Here is a 14,525-nt window from a genome sequence, read left to right on the forward strand (position 1 = left end):
CATTGCAGGAGCCAAGACTCCTCAGTCAGTGGTACTTGCCCTGTCTTGCAGTCATGCCTGATATTCCCATCATAGTGATATGGTTTTGGCCATTAATGACATATCATCTGTCCTGCCTGACTTAGCACTGAGTGGGCACAAGAAGGGAGAAGAAAATGCACCTGTGGCTTTGCAGATTGCTTGCAGGTGCATCTGTCCTAAAGGTAGTGCTCCCCAGGCTAATGCACTTTCCCTTAGCATGCTCCCTCACACTTGCATAAACACAATGGATATGTACCCATACAGACACTCTGCCCAAAACACACGTAAAGATTCCCATGCATTTGTGTACTTAAATGCCACACTCACACACTTGCCTATATACTGAGATAGTCACAGACCTGAGTCCAGCTGGAATATACCAGCATATGTCCATATGGCCCTTCTCACAGGAGTAAGCTTCAGCTTCTGTACTTAAGTGCTACAATATCCTTTGTGTGACCACCTCTTTTGCAGAAATCCATGGGGCCAAGACATAACCACATTGCTGTCTGGTTTTTCCACAATTTCCTTGTTGTGACCCAGGAAAGAAATGGACCCTCACTTCCCAGGTATCACAAGCAGGGCCTGGTATCAGGCTGGTGCCATTTTCTAGCACATTATGCTTTTGGCAAACAGAGGTGAGGAATCTTGTTCATGGCAGATGGGCTTCTGAAGAGCCCTGGAAAAACCCTTGGACTGAAGAAGAGATATTTTCTGAGAGACACAAGAAATTCTCAGCCCTTTGATGATACCAGTCGATCACCACAATGGTCATTAAATAGAGAATGTAAGTGTGGAGACTTAAGTGCTCAGCTTTTTTTTATGGCCTCCAAACACCATCCATCCAGCACATTCTCACCTCTTTTTTCTGCAAGCATTCCCAGTTGCTAGCTGGCCTGTTGTGCACTGGCAGGGATCACAAGCCATTGAAGTCATTTTAGAAGTGGGACGTGACATATTTGTTGGGCAAAAGAGTCATTTACCACCATCTTTCCCTTTTAAATGGCATTCATAAAGCCATGCAGACAGGAGAGTCTGGTAAGACACCGATTTGGAGCCACGTCCCAGAAGTGGTCAGAAAAGTAGAGGGGACATTTAGCTATAGAATACAGGTTTACGAAGTACACGCACCACATTGTATGTGTTCAGCCCTGGTGCATCAAAGCCAGGAGACAAACCCTTGCGATCAAATGGATAAAAGTTAAAGAGCTGCCCATTTTGGGTCTCCAGTGAGATGGAGGCAGAACCCAGGTGCAGAACACATGGGAACTCCTTGTCAAAAACAACTTGGAAAACACGATCTTCCAGGTGGTGAAGTTTGATTGTCCGGTACTTTTCAGGAATCAGCTCTTCTACATGAGGCCCAAATTGCTGCATGACCAGCACCCCACCAGGTCCAACTTTGATCTCATAGAAAGTCAGGTTGGAATAGGTATAGTAGCCAACATAAGGGCCTGGACTTGGAGGAGGAATCAAGCTTTTCTGTGCCTCTCTGAATGCAGTCTCCATGGCAGGAATAAGATACTCATATATCTGAGTCACAATATCTCCACCCTGTGGCCTGGGCCCTGCCATCAGCACAATGAAGCTCAGGCGGAGCTTGGGGATAAGAGAGAAGGTAGCTGAATAACCATCGAGGTCTCCATCCTTCCTAATGACATCATATCCCAATTGCTCATTAATCTCCCAGGGTGTGCCAGTCTTGTTAGCAAAGTATTCAGTAGAGCACTTAAACAGAGGGGTCAGCATCGTCTTCACTGTGTCAGGCTCTAGGAGACGGCGGTGGTAGGTGCCTAAGAAGACCATTGCCAGCTTAGCAAGGTCGGCAGCTGTGGAGTACATCTGGCCAGAAGGCCTGTACCAGCCAAGGTCATAGAGAGGGGCTGGCTGCCGGCTGCCGTAGAAACCCACAGCCATCTGGGAGCGGATCGGTGGCGTGATGTCAAAGCCGGTGTCCTCCATGCCCAAGCGGTCCAGGATGTTCTCTGAGATCCAGCGCTGGTATTGCCCCTCAGCTGCATGGTCAGCTAGCACGTGTGCCATCAGTGAGAAAGCCAAATTGCTGTAGTGGCATCTGAAAAGGAAGAGCAATATATCTGGATCAGCCTTACCTCAATGATGGAATGTGGGTATGACTATGCCAAAACAGTTGCTATGTCTTTCTTCTCTGGGGAAAATTCTCATTTTATCAGATGACATGCTAAAGGAAAGGAGAGGTGAAGGAGGGAAAGAGAAAAACTGAATGTTGTTGCCTTGATGTGTTGTTATGTCAAGAAAGATAAATTTCTTACGGGAGCATCAGCAGAGCTATTTAACCAGTATGTACCAAAAGAGAGCCAGACATTGAAAACGAAAAAAAAAAGAACCCCACCTTTATGCAAAAACCTATATATTTGCATATCCTGACTTACTGTTTATAATTGTTCACCAAAGAATATATCCATTCTTTTTAAGAGCAGAATTGCGAGTTACAGGTGCTTACCTTAAATGTCTCAAAATCCCAGGTAAGCCTCTTTGGAGATTTAACATGGTATAATCACTTAAGCACCTAAGCTACCTTAAGATGGTAAAAACACTTAAAAATCTACAAAGCAGCATCCAGCAATGTTGAGTCATTAAAGACACCTGAGTGCTTCAGTCTTTAATATCCATAAAGTGATTTAAGTCTTTAGACTTGAATGAAGTTTAATGACATGAAGACATGAATGGGTAATTCTTTTCAAACGTGTTCAAAATTCATGATGTCTTCAACATTCCTTGGTTTTTTTTTTTACTTGTATGAAGCCACACACCTCACTGAGGCCTATTTAGATCATAAATTTGGTACCACTTCAACAACTTCCAGCTCATATTGCTGAATAAAAGCATGATGAGTATATATATTTCGACCCCAAGAATGCATACATTCTGGATTTAAAATTTTATATCTGAAATGGAGCTGAATTTCAACATACCCAGAAAAATATGTTAAAATTTCTATATCAATGAATGGGAATTTCTTTTAGGAAGAAGGATCTGTTTGCTGTGAAGTATATCTGGGAACAGGGAGACAGAGTTAAAACTATCAACATGTCAAGTAATAAGGGGTTGAGAGACTATGAGTGGATGTCCTTATGTATCTTAATGGTAAGCATAATATGAATACCAAAGAAGATGATGGTATTAAGGTCTTAAAATCCTTTATGGAACATCTATTGTAACAACCTATATGACATGGGACAGAACTAATACAAGGTTGCCATGATAGAGCCATTGAATTCTCTAAGCTTGCAGACTTCAAGTCATGGTGAATCCACAAAAACGCTAGGCAAATTATTTCAGAATGTAATTCTATTCCCTAAAAATTTTGCAGACTTAGAAAGTTTTTCCCAGTTAGTTGGAATCCTTTCCCTCACCTGCTGTCTGTTGGATCTCGTTCATATTTCTGAGTGTTTGCAACTCAGGTAACAGACTTTTAACAAGCTATATAAATTGTAACAAACATTAATAGAACTTACAGGAAATTTAGAGACATGCAAATATCTACAGACATAGCATGATTTTAAGTGAAATCTATGATGGTTTAAACCATTTAAATTAACATGCCTTTCCACTTTTGAAAATCTGCATCCTTCACAATTTAAGGCTTATTAGACCTAACTATAGCAGTTTAATTTGCCTTATCTAGGCTTCTCACTTAGACTCTATACACATTAAAAAAAACCCTGGCACCTCCAACAGGCACTCTTTCCAGCCTAAGACAGGTATTTGGGTAGATGGCTGAAGCTCCCTTTAGGAATGGCTGTCTTTTATCCATTGGCCATAGAGACTGCAAGGTGGGGCTAATATCAGTGGAGAACACAAACCCAGACCAAAAGCTCGTAAGTGAATATATGTGACCTGGTTCCAGGATCAGCAACCAAGACATCATCTTTCAGGAGAGCTAGAGCATCTTGCGTATTGCCCTTCCACAGCAGGCTGGTAGATCGCAGTCTCCTGGGCAGACCTGTACCATGAAGAAAAGAAGTTAATAGTTTGAGACAAATCATGGTCCAGGAAACTTTGAGTCTGGTAAAGAGTGAGCAAAAGGCAAGATTCAATGGCAAGATGGAAACAACAAGGATGCACACATGTGCTTTATACACATAGCAAATGTGCTGCAAGGACCTGTTCGTACGGGACTGCAGGACACTATTCAAGTCATGGACCACTGAATCTGGGTAATGGAACTCCTACCCCAGGACCAACTCTGGGTTTCTACATTTCAGTAAAAATGCTTTGATGATTGATTAAAAATACCCTGTATCCCCAAGTGTATTTTGGAAGAGAAGGGCATATTGGGTGTTGGGGAAATCCCTGTCCATATTTCCATGTAACTGTATTCCCTTGACTACAAAGGTGTGTAGCAGCTCCTTTAAACATATTTTTGTTCTTTACAACTTGCTACAGAGGGCTTGAACTTTCTGAACCATTCCAGGCTTGGCCTAAAGTATTTTTAGCTTTTATTTTTTCAGCTTTAACAACATTTATTCAGGGTTTCTGAATGTAGAAGAAATGAAGTTCTTTTCACTTTTAATTTCACAACACTGAACATGGATTCCCTAAAAACTTTTGGCCAGGACTTTTTAAAATGCCACAGCTCCTTTGCACAGGATCTACAGCTCACCAAGTCCAGAACTTGGATTACATCTGGAATGAAATCCGCATTGCAGTTTACAGCTGACTTTGATTTAGAGGTTGGGAGGAAATCAGGAAGGGTACATGAGAGAAAAATGACTTGCAATAGTCTGCTCAGTGAGCATGTGTTTAATCATGGCAGAGCTGAATGAGGCCCTATTCTTTTGTAGCAGCAACACCTGTTTTTCTCAATTGACCTGACCTTGGGATTTGAACTGGAATGAGAACACTTTTTCTGCTTCTGGGCTGTGGTTATTTGTGCAGCTGAATGACCAGATAAGAGATGCACTGAGCACCTTCAAGTACACAATGGGCTCCTTCATTTCCTACTTGCCACAATGGCAGCAAAGAAAACATTGCACCACTGGGAGAATTCAACCAGTGCCATGACAACAGTGCAATGTCTCTCTTGAGGTTCATTAGAAATGATAAACCAGACAATATGTGAACATAACAGAAAATCCACAGTCATTGATTTATACCTCATGTGCTGCTAATTGAAGTGACAAGCATGCTGTTAATAATTTACAATAGCATCTCATACTGTCATTCATATATATTTGAAAATCTTAGTCTTAACAAGCTGGAGCTTCCCTCTAGCAATGTACCCATCAAGTCCTGAGGAGAAAAATCTTTGGAGTTACTTTTGTAGTGTGCAATATAGAAAAGTCCAGATAATGAGGATATATTATAGATAAGTTTCCACTGGAAGAATTTAGATGAAAACCACTTTACATTATGTCATGCAGTGGCTTTGATCTTGATGCAGAACCTATTCCTTTTTGGTTTTTGACAGACAGGAAATGTAACATGTGACCTCAACATTCATTTGATTTTCTGTTGCGATTTTGAAACTGTGCTTTTCCTTCTACTAAATTGTCAGAGTCCAAGCTGGTTGGTGTGCCCTGCTGGTGTGGTCTGGGAAATTTGGGCCACATTCTAAAAAAAAAAGAAAAAAAAGGACATAGGAACGTAAAAGAAGCTAAGAAGGAGCACAAATCCAGCACAGTGATGGAAGCACTGGAATGGCTGCACATTACAAGCAATGCTATGACCAGGTACATTTTTGACATATGCTTCCTCCAAGTAATTCTAGGGCATACCTCACACCTCACTAGGTGACAGGAAACTGCAGCAGGACTGGGAGATGTAGCTCCAGCACAGACTGCTCCTGCAAGGAGCAGCCACACCAGCTTCAGGTGCTCCTGAGAGTCAGAGAGGAACAGGCAGAGCTGGTGCCCATGAGGACATCATCAGGTTGGCTAGAACAAGACCTTGTCTGCAGGGAGAGGGGCTGTGCAGCATTGTGCACACATCTTTCTTTCTGCCTCCTGCTGCCACTGGCCACTTTGGGTTGGTTGGTTGTTTCTAGATTTCAGTTACATCATTCCTTTTGAGGGAACACTTATCTTGACTTTGGCTTGCTTCAGGTGATGCTGTACCCTTTCCTGAGGTACTGCAATTTGCCTATAAGCTATTTTGATCTTAGGTCCTAATTTTAGGGCATTTACTGCAATCTGGAATAATGCAGGTGCTACAGAGTTTAATCAAAATGCCACATGAGGTATCAGCACAGTCTCTTTGGCCATTAAATTCTGGAATCTCTGAGTCAAGTATTAGCATCTTTATTTCTGAGAAAGCTTAAAGCTCTCCTGAGTCCTGTGAGCTCCTTCTACCTTAATGTAAGAGTTTCCCAATTATGAAGGTAACAGTAGATTAATAGTCTTCTGACAGCAAGTACAAAGCTATTAATAGCTCAGGAATCCCAGATCAGGAGCCACACTGACAGCTAAATTTAACTCAGTGCTCAAGGTCTATCTGTTCAAAGCAAAGAGGTTTGGTGCCACTTTGACCCTCAACTCTACATCTCAGAAAAATGAGAGGACTCCGGGCTGAAGTACAAAAACCTGTTATGCAATTGGAGCCTGATTTCAGGTCATGCTACTGTGTTAAAAGAAATATATATTCACCTTGCACAGGAAAAACCAATTCCCCACCCCACAGTGCAGCTTGGGCCCCTTCCTAGCAGATGGCCTGGACAAGAGTTTCCTCTTAGCACTTCATGAAGCTGCTGACGGCTTGCCTCCAAGGGTCCTGCCTGACCTCTGGGAAGTGCAAAGGTGCAGGGTCCATACTGGGAAATGGCCTCAACAGCAACCTTTTCTATCCCTGGCGTATGGTCTGTTCTCTCTGTGGTCTCTTTCAGGTGGCGTAATGGTGGGCAGAGGGCAAGCAGGTAGCAGCGTTGTCTCACCTGAGAGCTGGCTGGCCATTCTGCGCAAGGTAACAGGTGATGGCTTAAGTGGCATTGAGCCTTTTTCCAAAAAAATCAGCCCATCTGCTGTGTATCTCTGTTCTGATTCCTTGAGCCTTCCCAGAGGATTCTTAATAACAAAGTTCTGGGCATAACGTTCCAATGGGTCATCAAGAGACGTGACTTTTCCTTCCTCCCACATCTTGTACAACATAATGGTGGGAAAGATCTTGGAGACACTGGCAATTCTGTCAAGGAACAAACATTTATAGAAATTAAGCATTAAGAAAACCATCAATCAAGAGGATTGATGGTCAGTACATGAGATCACCCAACTGACCCACTGCCTCTAGTTTTACAGGCAACACCTTTGCTAATTCAGAACAGAATGGCTAAAATGCAGGTAAGAAGCTTGAATTAATATCTTTAACTCTGGTTTTTATGGACTGCAACATAACATTCAGTAGTATCTCCCCAATAGTGCAGTGGGCTACAGAACTTTTTCTGTTCACTTAGTATTCATAAGATGACATATTTTGTAAATTATTGCTTAGTAAGTACCATAACAAGTTACAAGTAGTTCACTGGAATTTTAAGGTTAAAATGCCATAAAATTTTACATTTCATGTTCAGTGTTGATATTTGGGTGGCTTCAGAACAGAGTCAAATTTACAAAAGGTCTACTGGAATAGGACTCCGGTTATATTTTGTTGGTTTTTGGCAACAGGGCCTTGATTAAGAGGGATGGCTGGGGTCATCTGTATTGTGCTGCTCGAGGTGAAATTCTTGGACTGGTGCAAGAAGGCCTAGAGTGAAAGCATTTGCCAAGAATGTTTTCATTAATCAGAAATGAAATTCAGAGGTTCAGAGATGATCAGATATTGTCGTAGTTCCAACCATAACCAATATCGACTGGTAATAAATCTTTTTCAGGGGAGACTCTGTGGTGCAATTGGTTACTGTGTTTGGCTGTTAACTGAAAGGTTGGTGCTTCAAGTCCAACCAGGGACACATTCCCCTTTCCTTGCCAATGGCAGGGGGGTTGGAACTAGATGACCTTTAAGGTCCCTTCCAGCACAAACCATTCTATGATTCTGGAAGAAATGAGGTCATCTGTGCAGGGATTTTACCATGATACACAGGGGTGAAAAAAATGGTAGTCACAGCTGCTGAAACTTTCCAAAACTGTTTATGCTGAGGACAACATTTGATAGTCAGAGTACAGCCCAGATGTTTTATATATAGCACAGTTATAAATCACTGAGAACAGAACTTTAAAGGAAGTGAACACTTCCTTTGTATTTGTTTTTATTTTTTAACTCACACTAAGAGCTTGATTTTATCTTCATCTAAAAAATAATGGCAAATATGACTTTGACTTCACTGGGAGAATGAATAAGCGTACAAGTCTACTGTGTGTGTTCAGTAGATACTCTTCCCAAACACCATTTTTGCTACACTGAACTTTTTTTTTTTTTTTTAATTCTATGGCACTGTCTCCTCACTGCTCACAAAACCTGTGCTAGCTCTCAGTCTTCAGATTTGTGCCCTAGGCCTCCTCAAAGCATGGAGACATTCCTGTGTAAGGAGTAGTATGTTTTCAGGTTCTTCAGGATGGTCACTGCTATTCCAATTTAAAAGATTGTCAGATGAAATAAAAAAAAAAAAAATCCAAAGTAAACAACTCAGTAACCCACAAGCATATGATAATTTACGGACTAGCTGAAGGATTGTCTCACAAAGTTTCAGTGTAACCCAGAAGCGGTTTCTGCAGTGGACCCAAGCCAGTAGAAGATGTGGTTTGTGACAGTGGCTCTATTCCTAGATATCAGATCTCCATATGTGTATCTCCTATTTCCCTAGCTCTCATGCCTGCAATACATCCGTCTCACCTGTAAATAGTGTACTCATTGGGCACCACTGAGGAAGGGTCCGAACCATTCTTCTTTCCGAAGTTGCCTGTCCAGAGCACAGTGTCGTTGTAGATAACAATGGCAGACATGGCAGGGAGACCAGAGCTATGAATCTTTTGACGCAGCATCATATCTACCTGGAGAATGATGGGAAACTATGAATTTCCAAATGAAGAGTTTTGTAATGCATCTAGTCTGTAACAGGTGGTAGAAGATGCGGACCATCAGCCCTCCTTACTTCCAAGCACATGAGAGTGATTTTTTCAAATGCGTTTTGGCAAAAGAAAATATTTTAACTATACTGTTCCTTTGAATTGCTTATGCTGAATTATCCAGTATCTATCTTTCAGTCTATATATCCACCATGTAGAAGAATGTGGTGCTTATCTTTCTAATACCTATGATGCCTATATGATTAAAAACAAATGCTAAAACCTAAGAATTGTAATTTCTTCCTTTTTAAATTGTACTGTGCACATCTGTTGTTTGCACTAGTATTTTAGGTTCAAAGATGTATGAGAAAAAGATCCAGACTTTTCAAATATCCCATGACACTTTTCATGCCATGAAACATGCTAAAGCTATGACTCCTGTTTAAACAGCAATCTGAGAAACTGCACTGAGCAACTAGAGGGCTGTGATTGGTCTTTGCTCCCTCTTGTACTAGGATTGTGCAGACCTAATGTCCTGGTTTCAGCTGGGATAGAGTTAATTGTCTTCCTAGGAGCTGGTACAGTGCTGTGTTTTTGAGTTCGGTACGAGAAGAATGTTGATAACACACTGATGTTTTCAGTTGTTGCTAAGTAATGCTTAGTCTAAAGTCAAGGATTTTTGAGCTTCTCATGCCCAGCCAGCAGGAAGGCTGGAGGGGCACAGGAGGTTGGGAGGGGACACAGCCAGGGCAGCTGACCCAAAGTGGCCAACGGAGTATTCCATACCATGCAATGTCACGTCTAGTATATAAACTGGGGGGAGTGGGGCTGGGGGGATTGCCGCTCGGGGACTAAATGGGCATCAGTCAGCAGGTGTATTAGATTGTGCATCACTTGTATAATACAATCCTTTTATTATTACTATTGTCATTTTATTATTGTTATCATTATCAGTTTCTTATTTTCTGTTCTATTAAACTGTTCTTATCTCAACCCACAAGTTTTACTTTTTTTTTTTTTCTTTCTGATTCTCTCCCCCTTCCCACTGGGTGGGGGTGGAGTGAGTGAGAGGCTGCATGGTGCTTAGTTGCTGGCTGGGGTTAAACCACGACACCTAATCAGCCAGCTGTGCTCCACCCACCTCTTGCAAGCAGAATGCAATGGTCTTGCTCTTTTATGATTTTTTCAAAGCTAAGTCATCATCATGCGTAAGTTATCTTTTGCACAGAAAGTTTACGACATAAGAAATGGCTTTCCAAGACCAGCATCTGAGACAAGAAAGGCCAACATGAGTCCTGTCCTCAGGACCTCTTCACTGGATGGACTGGTGATGTGCACTGACAGCCAGCAGTGGAAACATCCAAACACCCAACTTGTGCCAAGTCCTTCTGTAGAGGTTCTTTGCCCTCCCCTCCCCATGTGCCTGTGGCCCATCTAGTATGGTTAGGTACATCAGCACCTCCAGAGAACAGACTGGAGTTGAGACACCACCCACCACCTCAAGCATGGTCCTCCTCAGAGTTTTCTCAGTCTGGCATGTAGACCTGCCTGGACCTGCAAAAAGTTGACGAAAATACGTGATGCTTTTCTAGACTTGAGTGTCATTGAATCCAATACTCAGTGTTTGGATTTGGCCACTAGCAAGACTATTCTGAGGAAAATGTAGGCTTTTCTGATAAGCAAAAGTATTTACTGTTAGAAGAGAAATGTTTCCTTAAGCCTCATGCATGACTGAATATCACTCTCCTGTTTCAAGCTGCCATGGGCTAGGAAAAAGTCTTCCCCTGTATGCATCTGGTCCCTGGCCTGGCACAGGATGGTAGTTTGTCTTAGGTAGTGCAGGATCTTTAGTGTGGGTTTGAGTGTTCACAGACTTAGGCAGAACCTGAGGGCAACTGAAGATACACTTCTGAGGTGCTAGTGCCTAAGCCCCCTTCAAATACCTATGTCTTCCTATGCATGTAGTGTTCAGGTTCTCTGTGCCTTATTCCATCTGCAAAATAAGAATAGTTTCACTAGCCTACTTTGAAGAAGTGCTTGGATACTTCATTCCTGAGGAGCATAAAGAGGAGAGGTTAGATGATAGCTGGACACCCAATGCTCTGCACATTCCCCCACCTCTCTGACTAATCCTAATTGAATAATAAAATGCTTCTCTATAGTAACCCTGGAGACAGTGGCAGAGACTTCATAAATGTGAATGTGAAGTGATAGCAATTGAAATTCTGCATAGGTAAATTGATGTGCATGCTGGAAAACAACCCTAACTTCACAAAACATACTCACAGATGGGCAGTGAGCTGGTCATTAACACTCAGGAACAAGATCTAGGGGCTATGATGGATGCTCCTATGTAAACATTTGCTCAGTGCCCCGTGGCAGAAAAAAAGGTAAATCAAATATGAGGGATTATTAGAGAAATAACATAAAATAAAACAGAAAACACCATTTTATCACTGTATAAATCCCTGATCCACTTGCACCTTGAATACTGTATACAGTACTGATTTCCCACATCTACACAAGAGCATGCTAGAGCTGGAAAAGATTCAAAGAAGGTTAAAAAGAATGATCAGAGCTGTGGGACTCCTTCTGTTATGACTAATTAAGCTATTCATGAGAAAGATACAAATGAGACAGTATATTATATGATAAGGGTCTACAAAATCAGGAGTGTCCTGTCAGAGCATGGCTGTCCTTATGGTCCCTACAGTCAAGGCAACACTGCAGTATTTTCTCATTGCAAATAGAGCCTACCAGAATTTCAGACAGTGCTAAAATTTCAGAGACAGTGTATCATACTGAGGAAAAGCATGTCTCTCTTTCATTCAGATGCAGGTCCCCTCTTCCTCTTCCCCTTCCCCTCCATTCCCTTCCTTAAGTTACCTACAAGTAACTTTTTAATTTTTAAATGGTGGCATGGGGAAAGCCAGCAGAACAATAAAATAAGGAATTGACAGTTACTGATGAATAGGAACTAGTTACATGAGTCACCTACTTTCCAGGACATGAGGGCTGTCTAAGAGCAAACAAGATGCCAAAAGCCATCATTTTGTGCTGATGTATGCTCACCAGACCTTCTGATGGAAAAGTAATAATGTTTCTTCATCATGGCTTACCCTTTGGATAAGATAACTGCTTATTGACCTGTTCTGCTGTATGTTCAGTGAGAGTTTTATATACCCGTTTCTAGATTCACATGTTCTCCACCTCCTTGATTCCCCACCTCCTTCCCCAGAGATGCTCAGGGGCAAAATACATATTCTCCCCTTTACACTTTCAGAAAAGTAGTCATGACCGCTGTCTCCCTCTGTTCCTCTCTCCTCACAGACCTTCTCCAACGCGTCCTTCAGAATGGGGATTGGGTGGTCCAGCTGTACTGGTTCAGGATAGCGGGGGCACATCTGCACAGCTTCTGATCTCACTTCCCTCACAGATGGACCTGGAAAACATTTCAATGATAGCATATGTGACTTCAATAGACACACTAACAAGCTTTAACCTCATCCAGAAGTCAGCACTAGCTTTCTTGCTTGTGTTTTCCAAAGCTGAAGGAAACTTCTGGACAGGAAAGAGACAATCTTGAATTGTTTCTAACTCACATAAACAGGACTTGAAGAGGGCACTGTGCCCTGTTATTGCTTATTCCAACATGGGATGGACACAGGATGGGCAGGAGCTGCAATAGGCTTCAACTGACTGCAGCCTGGAAGAGTAAGGAACTGGGAGTACAGAAGACTCTGTAGGGTACCTGACAGTGGGTTTAGACCCCATGAAAGTGCCCTGCCCATGTCTAGGAGAAAGTCTGAGTTTGGGTTCAGGAGCACAGAGTTGTCCCACGCATATTGTAACCTCAGAAAATGGATGTAGAAGTGAATTGTGAGTGCCACCTGAAATCTTAACACTGTAACAACAGTTGGTAGGCTGCATACCTAGTATATTAGCTGTCTTCTGAATTAGCTGTATCCTGCATATGCCAGAGACATATCTTAAATTTTTGTGGCAGGCAAAGATCTTTAAACTCAGTAAGAGATGGGAACTCTCTTACTTGGAGGCACTATTTTCCCAGTTGATCCCAAGGTGTTCATAAACACAGCTCCTCTGCTCTGTAAGCTGTAAACACAATACTTATTTATCTTTTCGCTTACCAACTGAACATAAGACATTAGAAATACAGATGAGAAGAGAAATGGCACTATGAAAACTTTGAGATGAATGGTGATGGATACACAAGAGCCTACAGGCAGCCTCTGATACTCTGCGGTAAAAATGTAGGGTCTGAAATCTTTTCAGACATTGGTCTATGAAGTACCTCTGGCACCTTCACTGTGGATTTTATGTCACCTTTGGGCTCTGATCCAGTTACACTGTATTTATTGCATCTCTGCACAGACAGTGCCTTCAGTCTATGTGTTGAGTTTTCTATAATCAACATAAAGGAATTCTAGTGTTAACTGGGGGCTTGAGCCAGTTCAAAGATCTAGGATTAGGGGAATAGAAGAAAACCCATAAGCTGAAGCACATGGTAAGGTGTAAACCAAAACCCATTCTAAACCGCAGTGACTTTTATGACAGGATGCTAAAGAAAAAGGTAGAGAATGTAAAATAAAATGTCTCCTTGGTATATCAATTAACATAGGTTAGCGCCAGAAGTAATGGAGCTTCTCTGGACACCAGCAGTGTTACATGGTACTCCATCAACCCAATGTTCACCTCTTCTGTGTCCTTGCACCAGCTCAGAGGAGGCAAATTTGTGTGCTGTTTGGGGAAATGCTCTTTGGGGAAAAATGTCCACACAGGCAGAGGGGCGTTTATTGGTCTCACAAATTTCTGTGCCAACCTATGACCAAACTTAAAGATAACTACTCACTGGGCTCCGCCTTGGGGAGGCTGTACTGCCACAGAAAGCAGCCTGTCATTGCAACAGACAACAGGAAGAAGAAGATGGCCAACACATGAATCCGCTTCACCTCCATAACAATGAGCTTGAGGAGGCTTTGGCTGCTGGATGCCTGCTGTAAACAGAAAAGACATGATCTCAGAGAGAGAGAAACTGCCTTTCATGCATATCAGCTAGGCGAAAGAGGCACACTACACCAGAGAATAAAGCTACTGCAGGGACATGGACTAATTCCAATACTATTGTAGCACCAGAGCTGGGCATACCAGCCCACATTGAAATAACTGGAACCAGAGATGACTTCTTGTCTTCCAATGAGGTTTGTAAGACGTTACTCTCCTTACCTTGTTGGCCTTGTTGGTTCTTGTGGAAGAACACCATCTACTCTTTTTGCCTTTTCCCCTGTCTGCAGGTGAACCTCATCAGCCCAGGCTAGCAGGATTCTCTGTTACAGCTGTCATTTCCTCCCTTCTCAACCATCATGACTTATTCCTGGATATCTTTCCAGAGTCCAGCATCTGTTCATGGCAGCCACCAGTCAGATCATCTGAGCAGATCCAGCTTTTATAGATGAATGATGGAATTTTTTTTTACCCTTCCATTTTGTGCATGTAATTCCCATTATATTG

General features: G+C 42.3%; 1 protein-coding gene across 1 annotated transcript; it reads right to left on the reverse strand.

The window, feature by feature from the left end:
* Positions 1-1,116: 1,116 nt before the first annotated feature.
* Positions 1,117-13,972, reverse strand: LACTBL1 (lactamase, beta-like 1). The gene is made up of 6 exons (XM_010577149.1): positions 13,867-13,972; positions 12,329-12,438; positions 8,824-8,981; positions 6,932-7,179; positions 3,901-4,006; positions 1,117-2,095 (listed from the first exon to the last, which is right to left on the reverse strand). The coding sequence occupies exons 1-6, from the start codon at positions 13,970-13,972 to the stop codon at positions 1,117-1,119; spliced, it is 1,707 nt and encodes a 568-aa protein (XP_010575451.1).
* Positions 13,973-14,525: the final 553 nt, after the last annotated feature.

The sequence above is a fragment of the Haliaeetus leucocephalus genome, unplaced genomic scaffold (genome assembly GCF_000737465.1).
Source record: "Haliaeetus leucocephalus isolate CR32 unplaced genomic scaffold, Haliaeetus_leucocephalus-4.0 Scaffold556, whole genome shotgun sequence".
NCBI classification, from domain to species: Eukaryota; Metazoa; Chordata; class Aves; order Accipitriformes; family Accipitridae; genus Haliaeetus; species Haliaeetus leucocephalus.